The sequence below is a fragment of the Sapajus apella genome, unplaced genomic scaffold, assembly GCF_009761245.1.
Source record: "Sapajus apella isolate SASKATOON/1434 unplaced genomic scaffold, GSC_monkey_1.0 scaffold68, whole genome shotgun sequence".
Classification (NCBI taxonomy): Eukaryota; Metazoa; Chordata; class Mammalia; order Primates; family Cebidae; genus Sapajus; species Sapajus apella.
In genome coordinates this window covers 1,062,937-1,079,031 of record NW_022437008.1, presented here as the reverse complement: position 1 = coordinate 1,079,031, position 16,095 = coordinate 1,062,937, and the positions used below count along the sequence as shown (strand labels likewise).

Below are 16,095 nucleotides of genomic sequence, written 5' to 3'. Positions count from 1 at the left end.
AATCATGTTTGATGAAGATGCGTGATGATGATGGTAATGGAGAGGAGGTGGAGGGCGGAACTCCTCCCCTCATCCTCAACCACCTTTCTCTCTCCCTCTAGTTGCCATCTGCACGAGGTCAGAGCTGGAGGATTTCCTGAGTGAAGCCGTCTGTATGAAGGAGTTTGACCATCCCAACGTCATGAGGCTCATCGGTGAGGGAGGGGCAGATTCAAGGGGTCGACAGGCCCCATGGGGGCCATAGCAGAGGGAAGACTCCTTCCTCCGGCCCTGGGAAGATCAGACTTCCAGGCTTCCTGCTTCCTGCGCCTTCAGGGTCAGCAAACTTGCCCCTCCTACTTTCCCTCAGCTTGGAATGTGACCTCTGACCATTCCCAGAAATAGCTGAGGTCCCCAGGAGGGCTCCAGAAACGTCCCTGGGAACTCTGCTGGAAATGGCGTCTCTGCAGCTTGGTCCTTGCTACCCCCACTAGCCCCTAAACAATATGGCAGCCAGATTGGATGGGGAGTGACGAGAGGCTGGAGTCTGGCTGGGAGGGGGCTTGGCTTCACCTTCTGCCCAGCAGGAGTAACAGGGCTGCCTGGGGTGGGACTCAGGCGTCTGTTTCCAGGGTTCTGAACGAGAGAGCTTTCCGGCACCTGTGGTCATCTTACCTTTCATGAAACATGGAGACCTACACAGTTTCCTCCTCTATTCCCGGCTTGGGGACCAGCCAGTGGTGAGGGGCTTTTAATCATGCAGTCTATAAATATTAACTGAGCATCAGTCAGGTACCCAGTGCTGCTCAGATCCTGGGACGACCATGGTGACCAGGAGCTTGCTCTCCTGCAGCGTGTTTTCCAGCAGGGGAGGTGAACGGTAAACAAGCTAATAAATACCTAAGCAAGATGACTTAAATGCTAGGAAGGAAATACAGTAGGATGGATGATAAGAGGCCAGGCAGTTAATTTGGGTGGATGTCTAAGATCTTGCCAAGGAGGTGACCTTGAAGGACTTGGGGCTGGGGAGATGTCTGGAGATCTGGGCAGGAAGCAATCCCAATAAAATGCACAACATAGGCAAAGGCTCAGAGGTGGGAACAATCGTGGGTTATCTGAAGACCAGACAGGAGTCTGGTGGGAATATCTGTCAAGGGCAAGAATATAGACAATCAAGTCAAACAGGAAGGCTGGAGCAAGTTTATAGGACCTTTCAGGCCATGGAACGTGGCTGGGTTGAATTGTCAGAGCCACGGGAAACCACTGCAGGCAGAGATAGGCATGCACAGAGGGACAGAGGGAGAAGGGATCGGCGTCAAGGACCCTACTGACCTCTATTGACCCTCCTCCCACCTGCCTTCACCCCCAGTACCTGCCCACTCAGATGCTAGTGAAGTTCATGGCAGACATCGCCAGTGGCATGGAGTATCTGAGTACCAAGAGATTCATACACCGGGACCTGGCGGCCAGGAATTGCATGTGAGTGCCTTTCAGGGACACCCCCCACTGCTCCCACACTCCCTGAGGGAGCTCCGTCCCGCCTGCTTAGAATGGAAGCAGGGCTAGACACCCACTGAAGGCAGGCCAGAACTTAGGACCAGGAAAGTCAGTAAGGGGATCTGGGAAGGCTTCCTGGAGGAGGTGGGTCCTGAAGTGAGGTCTGGGAGGAGTATTGGATGCAGAGAGAGAGGAGACAAGAAGGTGGGCTCAGTGCACAGCATGAGGTGAGCAAAGGGGCCAAGGTGACTGATGGGGCTGGGAACCGGTGAGCCTCATCTCTGTCCTGCTCCATGCTGAGTGTCTTGCCTGGGGCTGCCCTTTGGAAGCGGCCACACTGGATAAGGAAACCAAACTCCCCACCAATGGACAAACAGAAAATAGGCCAGGTGGGGCTTGGTGGCTCACATCTGTAATCCCAGGACTTTGGGAGGCCGAGGTGGGAGGATCACGTGAGACCAGGAGTTTGAGACCAGCCTTAGTGAAACCCCTCTCTATTAAAAATACAAAATTCAGCTGGGTGTGGTGGCACGTGCCTGTAATCCCAGCATGAGAATTTCTTGAACCTGGGAGGTGGAGGTTGCGGTGAGCCAAGATTGATTGCACCACTGCACTCCAGCCTGGGCAACACAGTGAGACTCTGTCAAAAAAAAAGAAAGGAAGAGAGAGAGAGAGAGAAATAGTGACCTGTAGTCCTGGCCATTCCCGAGGCTAAGGTGGGAGGATTGCTTGAGCCTTGAAACCAGCTTGGGTAACACAGCGAGACCCCATCTCAAAAAAAAAAGAAAAAGAAATCCCCTGAAAGCCAGAATAGAGGGTAAGGAGAGGGTAGAGCGTGGAGGGAATGGAACCACAGAATTAGAATATTAGTCTCCACCAGGTGCAGTGGCTCACACCTATAATCCTGGCCCTTTGGGAGGCTGAGGTAGGAGGATCACTTGTTCCCAGGAGTTCAAGACCAGCCTGGGCAACATAGTGAACCCTGTCTCTACAAAAAATAAAAATAAATTAGATGGGCCTGATGATGTATGCCTGGGGTCCCAGCTACTCAGGAGACCAGGGTCAGAGGATTGCTTTGACCTCAGGAGGTTGAGGCTAAAGTGAGCCATGATGGTATGACTTCACTACTACCTGGGCAACAGAGCAAGACCTCATCTCAAAAAAATTGATGTATATTTTACATAGGCTAAAATATACACATCATATATGTGCAGCTAAGCTCAATGAATTCTTATGGGAACAGACCCATGTAACCACTAGATCAAGGTAAAGAATATTTCTCAGCCCCGGCAGGCTCCTCCACGACTCTCCTCTTCCCAGTCACCACCCCCAAAACTATCCTGACTTCTCAGCACTAGTTTCACCTTTTCTGAAAAGTCATACAAATGGGATCATGCAGTTTGTATTGCTTTGTATCTGGCTTCTATGGCTCAGCATGTGTTTTTGAGATTAATCTGTGTAGGGGTAGTTTGCTCTTTTTCTTTGCTTTGTGATATTCCAGCATATGAACGTCCTGTGGATGGTCTCTCTCCTTCCTTCTTTCTTTTGTTCTTTCTTTCTTTCCTTCTGTTCTTTCTTTCTTTCCTTCTTTTCTTTTTCTTCCCCTTTCCTTCTTTTCTTTTCTTTTTTGTTTTGTTCTGACAGGGTCTTACTCTGTCCTTTAGGCTGGGGTGCAGTGGTGCGATCATAGCTCACTGCAGCCTCCAACTCCTGGCTGAAGCTATCCTCCTGCCTCAGCCTCCTAAATAGCTGGAGCTACAGACATGTGCCACCATGCCTAGCTATTTTTAAATTTTTTTGTAGAGACTGGGTCTTGCTTTGTTTTTCAGGCTGGTCTTGAACTCCTAACCTTAAGTGATACTCCTCCTGCCTTGGCCTCCCAAAGTGCCGAAATTATAGGCTTGAGCCCACTGAACCACTGTGCCAGGCCTTTTTTTTTTTTTTTTTTTTTTTTGATACAGAATCTCACTCACTCTGTTGCCCAGGCTGGAGTACAGTGGCATGATCTCAACTCGCTGCAACCTCCGCCTACTGGGTTCAACCGATTCTCCTGCATCAGCCTCCTGAGTAGCTGGTATTTCAGGTGTGTGCCACCTCATGCAGCTAATTTTTGTGCTCTTAATAGAGACAGAGTTTCACCATGTTGGCCAGGCTTGTCTCGAACTCCTGACCTCAAGTGATCCACCTGCCTTGGCCTCCGAAAGTGCTGGGATTACAGGTGTGAGCCACTGTGCCCAGCCATGTTCTGTTTCTTGATCTGGGTGCTGGTTACATGGGTGTGTGTGTGAAAATTCAATGAGCTGCTCACTTATGATTTTTGCACATTTCCGTATGTACAGTATACTTCAAGAAAAAACAATTTTTCATCAAGGAATCAAACCCAATGAAGGACCTTAGAATCTAGCAAAGAGCCAAAGTTAGGAAGGCCTGTAGAAGCCCTTTGTCCCATCCTCATTTGACAGAGAGGACAAGAAGTAAAGCATCCTACCCATCTGGACAGGGGTGAAGGGTTTTTTTTGTTTTGTTTTGTTTTTTTGATTCACCTGGGTGCAGGTGGACTGAGGCCAAAAAGGGTGTCAGCCTGGGGTGAAGGTTTGAGAGACAAATCCCCACCTCCAGCCAGGACAGCAAGGTCAGGAGGTGCAGATGTATCTGAGAGCCAGGGCAGGCTTCCTGGTGGAGGTGGCTGAAGCCCTGACCCTATTCCTCTCCCTAATCCGAACAGGCTGAACGAGAACATGTCTGTGTGTGTGGCGGACTTCGGGCTCTCCAAGAAGATCTACAATGGGGACTACTACCGCCAGGGACGTATCGCCAAGATGCCAGTCAAGTGGATTGCCATTGAGAGTCTAGCTGACCGTGTCTACACCAGCAAGAGCGATGTGGTACATGCATCCCTGCCAAGATTGGGGAACCATGGGAGGGCATGGCCTGACCACCACACACCATGCCCGAGCAGCTGTGGATGCAGGGGTCCCAGGGACATGTGGGCTTCCCTTTGCAAGGGGTTGTCCACGTGGGCTGGGCATGTCTTGGGGTATGGTGGGCATCTCTGAGCAGTGGTGTGTGCATGCCCAGGATAGATACAGACCCATGTGTGCATGGTAGCAATGTAGACAGTTTGGGTTAGGAGAAGCTGCAGTAATTGTGTGTACATGTGCACATTCATAGAATGTGGACAGCCAGGGTGTGCAGAGCGACACATGAGCTCATGTGTTCATGAAGTGTGTAAATGCATGTGAGGGTGAGCATGTATGTGTATCCACGAAAGTTACTTATTCATGTATATACCTGTGTCAAAGTATTATATATATATGTGTGTGCATATACATACTTTTAGACAGAGTCTTGCTCTGTTGCCCAGGCTGGAGTGCAGTTGTGCGATCTCAGCTCACTGCAACCTCCGCCTCCCAGGTCAAGTGATTCTCCTGCCACAGCCTCCCGAGTAGCTGGGATTACAAGTGCCTACCACCATGCCCAGCTAATTTTTGTTGTTTTAGTACAGATGGGATTTCACCATGTTGGTCAGGCTGATCTTCAACTCCTGACCTCAGGCGATCTGCCCGCCTCAGCCTCCCAAAGTGCTGGGATTACAGGCGTGAGCCACTGCACCCGGCCAAAGTATGTTTCTCTGAATACTTGTGACGCTCCCAGAGGAAGGTTGTGAACATGTGTACATAAGTGTGGGTGTACCCATTGAACCTGTGTATGGGAGGGAGGTGATTCTGTACAGGGGAGACCATCTAATTCCCTCCCCTCTGCCCCTCACAGTGGTCCTTCGGGGTGACGATGTGGGAGATTGCCACAAGAGGCCAAACCCCATATCCAGGAGTGGAGAACAGCGAGATTTATGACTACCTGCGCCAGGGAAATCGCCTGAAGCAGCCTGCGGACTGTCTGGATGGACTGTGAGGACCCTTAGGTTCCCCCCAGTCAAGAATTCACTCCGAATCCCTGATTACCCCCACATGGCCCTCACAGGTCCAGGATTCTCTGTAACCAGGACAGAATCCCTGAGAATGCTGAGCGACCCATTGCCCCTCACCAATGCTCTGAGTAGGGCCACCACTAGCCAGTGGGGTGCAAATTGGCTAAAGGCACCTTTTCCTCCTTGGCTGTGTCTGGAATGCAGGTTGAATCAGCCCCCTGCCTCCCCATCCCCAATGCAGGTACCCTTGGGCAGTGAATAACAGCACAGTCTTACCTGGAGGCTCTGCCTTTGGGACCTGCCTCCCAGAGACTTCCAATTCATCCCAGACTCCTGAGCACACCATGATTCCCCCACATGCTCCTCAACACCCGGGACTCTCTGCAAAACCCTCATTTGTTTTATTGACCTTCTTTAGACTCAGGTCTCCTCTGAGATGTTTGCAGGATCCTTTAGGGTGTGCTTATCAAACTTTGCAATATTGGAACATGCGGAGAAGGCCATGATATTTAGCCAGCACTTTGAGGGTAAAGAGAGGATGCTGGTTGGGTCAGGAGGAGACAGCCCGGGGCCTAGGACTTCTCAGTCCACCTTGGGTACTGCAAGAGCTGAGAGGAGTAAAAATAACAGCTGCTTTTTTTTTTTGAGGTGTAGTCTCGCTCTGTCACCCAGGCTAGAGTACAGTGACGTGATCTCAGCTTACTGCAACCTCCACCTCCCTGGTTCAAGCAATTTCCCTGCTTCAGCCTCCCAAGTAGCTGGGATTACAGGTGCACACCACTATGCCTGGCTAATTTTTTTGCAGTTTTAGTAGAGATGGGGTTTCACCATGTTGGTCAGGCTGGTTTTGACCTCCTGACCTGATGATCCACCTGTCTCCGCCTCACAAAGTGCTGGGATTACAGGCATGAGCCACCGCGCCCGGGCTGAACAGCTAACATTTTTTCTTCATACCCAATTCCTGTAGAACAGCTAACATTTTTATAGAACTGACTAGAAGGCACTGTTTTAGGTACCTGGCATGCATTAAATCCTTTGGTCTTTACCGCAGCCGTATGATGTAGATAGGTATCATTATCATTCCCATTTTCCAGATGAGAAAACTGAGTCCTACAGGGAAGGTGATTTATTTGTCAAAGTTTGCACAGCTGATGTGTTTGTTATCCATATCCCCAAATCGAGTAGTTTAAAAAACAAACATTATCTCACATAGTTTCTGAAGGTTGGAAACTGGGAACAGCTTAACAGGGTGATTTTGGTTCAGGATCTCTAATGAAGTTACAAAGATGTCATCGGGGCTGTAGTCATCCGAAGGTTGGGACCAGAAAATTGCTGTCTTTTTTTTTTTTTTTGAGATGGATTCTCAATCTGTTGCCCGGGCTGGAATGCAGTGGCACGATCTCGGCTCACTGCAACCTCTGCCTCCCGGGTTGAAGCAATTCTCCTACCTCAGCCTCCCGAGCAGCTGGGATTACAGGTGCCTGCCACTATGCCCAGCTAATTTTTTGTATTTTTAGTAGAGATGGGGTTTTGCCATATTGGTCAGGCTGGTCTTGAACTCTTGACCTTGTGATCCACCCATCTCAGCCTTGCAAAGTGCTGAGATTACAGGCATGACCATCGTGCCCGGCCCAGAAGATTGCTTTCAAGGTGGCTTACTCACATGGCTGCAGCAGGAGGCTTCAGTTCATTACCATGTGGACCCCTTTGTGGCGCTGTTTGAGCTTACTTACAACATGGCAGCCCATAAGAAAGTGCGAGGAAGCTGCAATGCCTTTTATGACCTAGTCTCAGAAGTCACACATGCCATCACTTCTGCCAAATCAGAAGCAAGTCACTAAGTTCTGCCCTTGCTCAAAAGGCGGGGATTTATTCTCTGTCTTTTGCAGGGAGGAGGGTCAAAGAATGTATGGACCTATTTTAAACCAGCACAGCTTGTAAGTGGCATAGCCAGGCTTTGATGTGAGTCTGTTCTGGGGAGCTGGAAAGGTCTGTTCTACCAAACCCTCATCAGAATACTACTCTATACCCAGACAGTTTGCCCAAGACCCTTCCCAGCTCCTGAGTCTACCAGGACCCAACTCAGAAACTCGGAAATTTCCAAATCCCCATAGATGGCCTCAAACTGCTGAGGCTCCCTCCAGCCCTCTAAAATGCCCGCCCCCAGTCCCCTGAGTGTCCTAACATGTCCCCAGGCTCCCAGAGTGCTCCCCTTCTGAGCCCTGCTCAATCTCCCACTCCTCATTTTGCTGCCCTAGGTATGCCCTAATGTCGCGGTGCTGGGAGCTGAATCCGCAGGACCGGCCAAGTTTTACAGAGCTGCGGGAAGATCTGGAGAACACACTAAAGGCCTTGCCACCTGCCCAGGAGCCTGACGAAATCCTCTATGTCAACATGGATGAGGGTGGAGGTTATCCTGAACCCCCTGGAGCTGCTGGAGGACCTGACCCCTCAGCCCAGCCAGACCCTAAGGATTCCTGTAGCTGCCTCACTGCAGCTGAGGTCCATCCTGCTGGACGCTATGTCCTCTGCCCTTCCACAGCCCCTAGCCCCCCTCAGCCTGCTGATAGGGGCTCCCCAGCAGCCCCAGGGCAGGAGGATGGCGCCTGAGGCAACCCTCCACCTGGGACTCCCTCTCAGGATCCAAGCTAGGCACTGCCACTGGGGGAAACTCCACTTCCCCCCGACTTTCCCACCCCAGGCCTTATTCCCACCTGCAACCCTATCTTCCTACCTATCCCACCTCTATCCCAGACAGGTCCTTCCCCTTCTCTGTGCAGTGGCATCACCTTAAAAGCCATAGCATCACCATTTGTAAAAGAAAGGGGTTGGATTGCAATATCTGAGACCCTCCCAGGTGTAAACATTCCAAGACTCTAGATTCTAAGGTTTAAAGAGTCTAGATTCAAAGATTCTATGTTTCAAAGATGCTATGAGTCTTTGGTTCTAAGGACCTGAAATTCCAAAGTCTCTAATTCATTAAAGTGCTAAGGTTATAAGGCCTACTATTCTTTTTTTTTTTTTTTTTCTTTTTGAGATGGAGTCTCAGTTTTTTGCCCAGGCTGGAGTGCAGTGGTGCAATTTCACCTCACTGCAGCCTCCACTTACCAGGCTCAAGTGATTCTCCTGCCTCAGCCTCCCAAGTGGCTGGGATTACAGGTGTGCTCCACCACACCCGGCTAATTTTTGTATTCTTAGCAGAGACAGGGTTTTACCATGTTGGCCAGGCTGACCTAAAACTCCCAACCTCAAGTGATCCACCCACCTTGGCCTCCCAAAGTGCTGAGATTACAGGCATGAGCCACCACACTCAATCTTAAGACCCACTATTCTAAGGCTCTGCGATTCTGTGGTTTTACATTTCCTGGTTCTAACATTTTTGATAAGGCTCCAAGATTTTAGGTTCTAAAGCTCTAAGATTCTGATTTTAGGATCTAAGGCTCTATGATTCTAGATTTTTATTTTTCTAGGGTTCAGAGTCCTTATAGTGTAAGATTCTAGATTCTAAAATTCTAGACATGGAGGTTCGAAGGCCAACGATTCTAAAATTTGATGTAATAAGGCTCTAAATCTAGAACCTCTGGCTAGAAGACTAGATCATAAGCCTTCCAAATTTTATCTTCTCAAGTTCTAAGATTCTAATGATGATCAATTATAGTTTCTGAGGCTTTATGATAATAGATTCTCTTGTATAAGATCCTAGATCCTAAGGGTCTAAGGCTCTAGAATCTGCAATTCAAAAGTTCCAAGAGTCTAAAAGTTCCAAGGTCTAATGTTCTAAGATGTGATAGATTCTAAGACTTACTCTGAGATCTTAGATTCTCTGTGTCTAAGATTCTGGACGATTAAACTCTTAAGATTCTAATGGTCTGTTCTGTTTCAAGGCACTCTAGATTCCATTGGTCCAAGATTCTGGATCCCAAGCATCTAAGTTCTAAGACTCTCACACCCTGCTTTCACTAATGAGACACCAAAGTTTTAATCATTTCTAATGTTGGACACCTTTACGTTCTATGCTGCATTCCACCTCTCTAGGACCATGGTCAAGAGTCCAAGAATCCACATTTCTAAAATCTTATAGTTCCAGGCACTGTAGTTCTAAGACTCAAATGTTCTAAGTCTCTAAGATTCTAAAGATCCACAGGTCTAGACTATTAGGAGCAATTCCAAGGTTCTAACCCTATACTGTAGTAGTCTTCCGGGTGCCCCTCCCCTTCTTAGCCACCATTGCTTCCTCTTCACCTCCTGTGGGGGTGTGCCCCCTTCAAGCCTGTGCAATGCGTTAGGGATGCCTCCTTTCCCACAGGGGATGGGGGATCTCCCACCTTTCGGGCCACAGTGCCCCCCTGAGCCAATCCCTCACCCTCTGAGTACACGGCCATGGACTCTGGTGCCTCCAGAGGGGCTCAGGTCACATAAAACTTTGTATATCAGTGAGCTTTTGTCTCCTCGTCTCCTTTTAGCTGTAACGTGGCCCTATTCCATGGCAATTCAGTTCATCAAAAAAAAAAAAAAAAAAAAAAAAAAGCGTTTGGTGGGGTCTTGGAACTCTTTCCTCACTAGAGAGGGTAGAAATGAACATAAACATAGAAAAAAAAGACACACAAGCAAAGAGATGCAGTCTCTCGGAAACTCTTAGTGAGGAACTGGCATACAGATCCAGGATCACAGACACACACACCTGTCCCCTGCAAAGTAACAGACACATGAATTAATGGACACACCCGGGAGGACCTGGTCACAAATACAAAGACTGAAATTCAGACGCATAGAGTAACACAAACATACAGAATTACACAGACACAAACATTTACAAACGCTCAGGCAGACATCCGAAACGAATAGGAAGAGACACAGACCCAGAGTCAAGTGACACAAATACTCAAGAGACACGTAGAGTACAACAGGTACTCACAGCCCCAAACGTTCAGAATGACATAGAAACAGAGGCACAGAACACGTCCAACAATCACAGATCCAAAAGAGCCTCTAGCCAAGACCAACCCTCCGTGTCTAGCACGAACTCGCGGGCAGGCGTTCCCGGGTGTGGCCGGCAGCAAATGGAGGAGCCCCTGGCAGCCACCGGACGCCCTCTGGTGGCGGTTCTTGAGAACGGGAGACAGTTCAATCCGGGCCACAAACTTTTTTAGAACAAATCATTGTGGGAAGCTGGGAGGGGAGGGAGAGAGAGAGAGAGAGAGAGAGGAAGTCGGACGTGGGCGAGGGGCGGGGTGTCTGGACTGGAACCTCCGGGCCCACGTGAGTGTCTGTCCCGCTGCTGAGTAGGTGCTGTGTGTCTGGGTTGCTGTAGTGTTCGCTTGTAGTGCAGCTATCCTGTGTTATCTTTATCATTTGATGCCGCCTGCCTCTGCGGACCGTACTGGGCACCTCTACACTGCAGCTGGGTGCCCTGCTCAAATCAGATCAGAACTGGGGCCGGGTACGGTGGCTCACGCCTGTAATCCCAGCACTTTGGGAGGCCGAGGCGAGCGGATCACTTGAGGTCGGGAGTTCGAGACCAGCCTGGCCAACATGGTGAATCCTCGTCTCCACTAAAAATACAGAAATTAGCTGGGCGTGGTGGTGGGGACCTGTAGTCCCAGCTATTCGGAAGGCTGAGGCAGGAGAATCGCTTGCACCCGGGAGGCGGAGGTTGCAGTGAGCCGAGATCGCGCCCCTGTACTTCCAGCCTGGGCAACAAGAGCGAGCCCCCATCTAAAAAAAAAAAAAAAAAAAAAAGGAAGAAAGAGAAAAAGAACTGGATGCGTCTGATGTGACGCACGCCTGTTTGTTTATCTCTGCGGGGTGTGCCTTTGTCTAAGTAGAGATGGTGTGTGGCTTCTGCGGGCTTAACGTGTGGCTCGGGAGGCAGTGGGAGTCTGCATCGTGTATCCCGATTGCGTCTTACTCGAGTTTTGTTTTCTGAGTTAGAGGCGACAGGTGGTGCGGCGTTAGGCACTGGGAACCTCTCTGGCGTTTGTATTCATGAGCGCGAGCGTTAATGACGGATCCGCGGGTTTGAGCTTGTCGGTACAGACGCCAGATAGCCCGATTTACGGGAACAGCCGATTAGAGGATTCGGGAGGGCGGTCGGTGAACTTCTGGAGGTCTTTCGGGAGGGGAAGGCTCTATGGTCGCGTGCAGAGCGCCCGTTCCACGTCAGGTACCGACCATAGAGGAAGGCGGCCGCGGACTACCCAAGGGAAGGGCAGGCCGTGTCCTTTACAACTTGCCTTCCGTTGTTAGTCTGGCCTCTATACCCAAACCTTCGGGACTCCCTGAAGTCAAAATTTTGCTTTTCCTAATGGCAACTGGGTTCCTTCCAGATTACGAACTGTATATCCACTTAATCTCTATTCCATATACCTCCTCCTACAGCGAAATTTGTGAGACAATCCTCTAAAGCACGGCCAATCTGGTGAACTTTTCCTAAAACGAGCCATCTCTACCAGCTTTAGGAGCTAAGACAATAACTTCGATTGGTGGGCAGATTGTTTTGAAACCGCCCTAACGGCAAGGGGCGGACTCTCGGTGAATTCATCTTTTTCCGGTTTCTTAAAGGCAACAGGAAGGAGGGGTTTCTGCCGACCCTCTGTTTCATTGGTTCTTGTGGTTTTACCCGCTCGGACTCCTCAAGGGGCGGGAGATATAGACCAATCGGAATGTGTGTTACAGAGACACTTAGTTTGATGAAAGGACTACGCAGGAAAGGCCGTGGGACGCTCATTCTGAGATCTCACCGCCGATTGGTCCAAATCGTTACTCCCTTGTTTTCATTGGGCCTTACGGCAGCAGGCGCGCGACAGCTACCCAATCAGCGCGCGCTCCGCCTCCGGCCTTTTCCCGCCCTCTGCTCCGGCCGCGGCTTCGACGTAGGCCAACGCTTCCTTCCCGGTAGCTCTTGGGCCCTCTCGTTGCCGTTGTTTTGAAAACCGCGTTCTGATTGGCTGGGTCTCAGGGCCCGCTCCCGTTGCCCCAAGCACTGACCAATTGGCACTCGTGTTACATCGGACGAGGTACGGGTGAGGGGGGAGGCGGCGGCGGCGGCCATTTTGAGCCGCCGCCGCCATTGGAGTGGGCCCCCCCCTTTCCCCCTTCGCCTTCTGACAGGAAAGGTTTAAGGGGGACATAGCCCTGGGGGGCCGGGCCGGGCTCGGGGGCCGCCCCGGGGGCCCGGGCCATGGATGTGCGCCGTCTGAAGGTGAACGAACTTCGCGAAGAACTGCAGCGCCGCGGCCTGGACACTCGAGGCCTCAAGGCCGAGCTTGCTGAGCGGCTGCAGGCGGCGTTGGAGGCCGAGGAGCCTGACGACGAGCGGGAGCTCGAGGCCGACGACGAAGCGGGGCGACCCGGGCACATCAACGAGGAGGTCGAGACCGAGGGGGGCTCCGAGCTGGAGGGGACCGCGCAGCCACCGCCGCCCGGGCTGCAGCCGCACGCGGAGCCCGGCGGCTACTCGGGGCCGGACGGACATTGTGAGAGTGCGCGGGGCGGGGGCCGGGGAGCCCGGAGCCTGGGCCGAGGAAAGGGCTGTGGGACGCGGGAGTCCAGCGCCTGAGGTCGGGGAGACGACTAGAGGATCGGGGGATCCCGCCACCCGCCGCTGAAAAGGATCTGGGGACAAGGGCCCCGGCGCGACCGGAGGGTGGATCCTGACACTCGGTGCAGGGGGGACACTGGGGGAGGGGCTCTGGGTTTCGGGGGTTAGGGGCCGGGGTGGCGGGGAGGATTCCGTACCGTAGGGCTCGGATCGGAGACCGGAAGCTGGTTTCTGGGGCCGGAGAGACTCGGAAGAACAAGACATTTTGTATTTGGGCTGGTGAGGGTCTCGAAAATCGGGGTCCTGGGGTTCGGAGCTCGGAGGGCTCGGCGGCCGTGCTAGCCCAGCGTGCGGGCTGGGGGGCGGGGAGCCGTGTTTCCAGGGTGGGGAGAGAATGTCTAGGTGTGCGGGCCTGGGAGAGTTTTGAGGAAGGAGATCCTGGAGTATGCCGCTGGATGCGATCCTGGGAGTTCTCCAGTTTGCTACGGGGGTGGGTGGGTGAGGCGGAGGCGCTGGTGTCTGTGGCTGGGGAGGATCGAAGGAACCCAATGCTCTGGAGTTTGGCTGGTGAGCATTTAGGGGGATGCGGGAGATTGAACCAGAGGGCACCCCATCTCTCTTCCGCGGCTGGAAGGCCACCCTTGAGGCAGGCACAGCTTGGACATGTGGCGCTTTGAGATCTGGGGACTTTTTGGTTGGCTCCTAAAAGAGGTCCAGAGGCTGGCGGGGGGAGAGGATGCTTCCTTGGACACGAGATCTGGGGGTCTAGAGCTAGGAAGACTGGGGACAGATAACTCCGAGGCTGCTGCTGAATGGCCTGGGGCTGACTGTGGGCTTTTGGCGAATAGGGGGTGCTGGGGGTGGGGTGGGGTGGGGGCAGATGTGTTGGTAACATTCGAAGTGGATGAAGTATGTGGCGGGAGACAGGATCCTGTATCCAGCACTGAAGGAGTATGGAGCTGTCTTGGCGAGTATGGGGAGGGGCAGGCTGTAGGGAGCAGAGAGAAAGAAGACCTGTTGACTTCACTGGAGGCCTCAGAGTGGAGTGCGCGGAGTGTTTCTGGACCCGAGCATCTCCAAGAGAAATCTCGTTGTTTCCTAGAAGCAGTTATTTGTGTACCCAGGGAGTGGGGGCCCTCAGGGAGCAGCAGGGAACCTCTGCATCAGCCAGGAAGTGGAACTCTGGGAATGGGTTCAGGTAGATCTGTGGTTGTCTGAGGAGAGGAAACCCTGGTATGGGACGGACTGAATCTTCAGTTAGAGAAAAGCAGCTTGGTTGAGCGCAGTGGCTCACGCCTGTAATCCCAGCACTGTGGGAGGCCGAGGCAGGCAGATCACGAAGTCAAGAGATCCAGACCATCCTGGTCAACATGGTGAAACCCCATCTCTACTAAAAATGCAAAAATTAGCTGGGCGTGGTGGCGCCAGCCTGTAATCTCAGCTGTTTGGGAGGCTGAGGCAGGAGAATCGCTTGAACCCAGAAGGTGAAGGTTGCAGTGGTCCGAGATCGTGCCACTGTCCTCCAGCCTGGTGACAGCAAGGCTCTGTCTCAAAAAAGAAAGAAAAAAGCAGTTTTCTTTCTTTTCCCCCTCCCCCTTCCTGTTCTCCTCACTCCGTTCCTCCCTCCCTCCCTCCCTCCCTCCCTTCCTTCCTTCCTTCCTTCCTTTTTCGAGCTAGGGGTCTCTCCAAACAACCAGGCTGGTCATGAACTCCTGGGTTCAAGTGATCTGCCCGCCTCAGCCTCCTGAAGTGCTGGGATTACAGGTGTGAACCACTGTGCCAGGCCTCAGGGCAGCTTTCTAGTAAGACTGGGAAATGTGGGGACTGGAGAGGTTAAGGAGTAAGTAGAAGGGATTCTGGCATAGAGTTTGTAGAGTTTTTCTGAAAAGCGGGCATCCTGGGACTTGGGGCTAAGGGAATGAGAAGAAAAATGAGATAACAGAAGAGACAGGATTTGGGATTGGCATTGGATACTTGTTCATAAGAGGTAAGGTTCCCTGGAGGGAGATAACCCAAGTGTGGATTTGGGGTAGACAGTAGCTTAGGAATTATTCAGAATTCAGGTGCTGGAAAGGGGACTTCCCATTGCAGAGACTTGTGAAGAAAGGAGTGGCCCTGTGTGCAGGTCTAGAGCAGGAGGGACTGGCAGGAATGCGTAGCAAGAAAGGGTAGTGCGGTAGTAGTGACCTGAAGGTCTGGCCAGAGAGTCCTGTCTGAGAGGAAAGTGAATTAGGTGCTTTGGAGCGTAGTCCCTAGACTCAAACAGACTTTGTTTCAAATCTGGCTTAACGATATTGTCAAGTCACTTCATCTCTGTGAGCCTGGTTTCCTTGTGGGTAAAATGGAGTTAATAAACAAATACTGTCTGTTCACAGCCCCTCCAACCCCTGGGGGGGTGTTATGAATGAGATCACACATGTGAGAGGCTTAGCACTGGGCCTGCCTTTTATTAGAAGGGGGATGTTTTAGAGAGTGGAGAAGGACCCTAGTGTCATAGCTTCTCCAGGAGAGGCTGCCCCTGTGGGCAGAGGAGAGATGCTGGGGAGAAGAGACTGTGGGAAGAAGAGCACTGCACTTGGAGCCTGGAAGAAGCAGAATAGTTTGAAAGGGTCCCCATGTTCCAATTAAGGAGATAATGCTGATTCTTCCTCTCTCCCCTACCTGCTACATCAAAGTCCTTTGAGCCCCCTTCATGCCTCTTTGAACCCCTCCTTCAGGCTTGGTGAACAGACCTGTAGCAAACCATGTGACCTGTGACTTTTCTCCCTTCGGGCTGCACTCAGTTTGTACCCAGATGTATTTATCCTCTGAGAAGGGATCCAATCAGTCAGCAAGGGGCAGAATAGTCTCTCCTTCCCTTTGGTTCTGCCTCATGGCTCCTGGCATAGCTACTAGTAGAGCCCTTGGGGCTCTAACAGAGAGCTAGCCCCTGGGGAGGAGAGCTGTATGTTGCCCATCCTGGGTTTCTAAAGTTCCTTCTGGGTTTGGCTGCAAGGTTCTCGAGGGAATTTCTGGTTTTAGTTCCGTCTCTGAGCTTTCACACACGTTATCCCAACCCCATTCCTGTCACTGAGTCATCACCTATGTATCCTTTGAGTCAAAGCTTAACTTTTGTTTTCCAGGTCCTTTTTTTTTTTTTTTTTTTTTTTTT

General features: G+C 51.5%; 2 protein-coding genes across 11 annotated transcripts in view; both read left to right on the top strand.

The window, feature by feature from the left end:
- AXL (AXL receptor tyrosine kinase) overlaps positions 1-9,841 on the top strand; it is a 35,877-nt gene extending 26,036 nt beyond the window's left edge. For 3 of the 4 annotated variants that reach the window (XM_032248688.1, XM_032248687.1, XM_032248690.1), the window contains 6 exons: positions 102-194; positions 598-719; positions 1,349-1,458; positions 4,202-4,361; positions 5,248-5,384; positions 7,663-9,841. In XM_032248688.1, the coding sequence (XP_032104579.1) occupies positions 102-194; positions 598-719; positions 1,349-1,458; positions 4,202-4,361; positions 5,248-5,384; positions 7,663-8,014 (974 nt within the window). In that variant the 3' untranslated portion in view covers positions 8,015-9,841. Of the gene's footprint in view, positions 1-101; positions 195-597; positions 720-1,348; positions 1,459-4,201; positions 4,362-5,247; positions 5,385-7,293; positions 7,634-7,662 lie in introns of those variants that run through there. The other variant, XM_032248689.1, reaches the window with a different exon arrangement.
- Positions 9,842-10,348: 507 nt separating this feature from the next.
- Positions 10,349-16,095, top strand: part of HNRNPUL1 (heterogeneous nuclear ribonucleoprotein U like 1) — a 45,697-nt gene continuing 39,950 nt past the window's right edge. For 2 of the 7 annotated variants that reach the window (XM_032248694.1, XM_032248692.1), the window contains exon 1: positions 12,585-12,879. In XM_032248694.1, coding sequence (XP_032104585.1) covers positions 12,585-12,879 — 295 coding nt within the window. Of the gene's footprint in view, positions 10,664-12,412; positions 12,880-16,095 lie in introns of those variants that run through there. The other 5 variants (XM_032248695.1, XM_032248698.1, XM_032248693.1 and 2 more) reach the window with 5 other exon arrangements.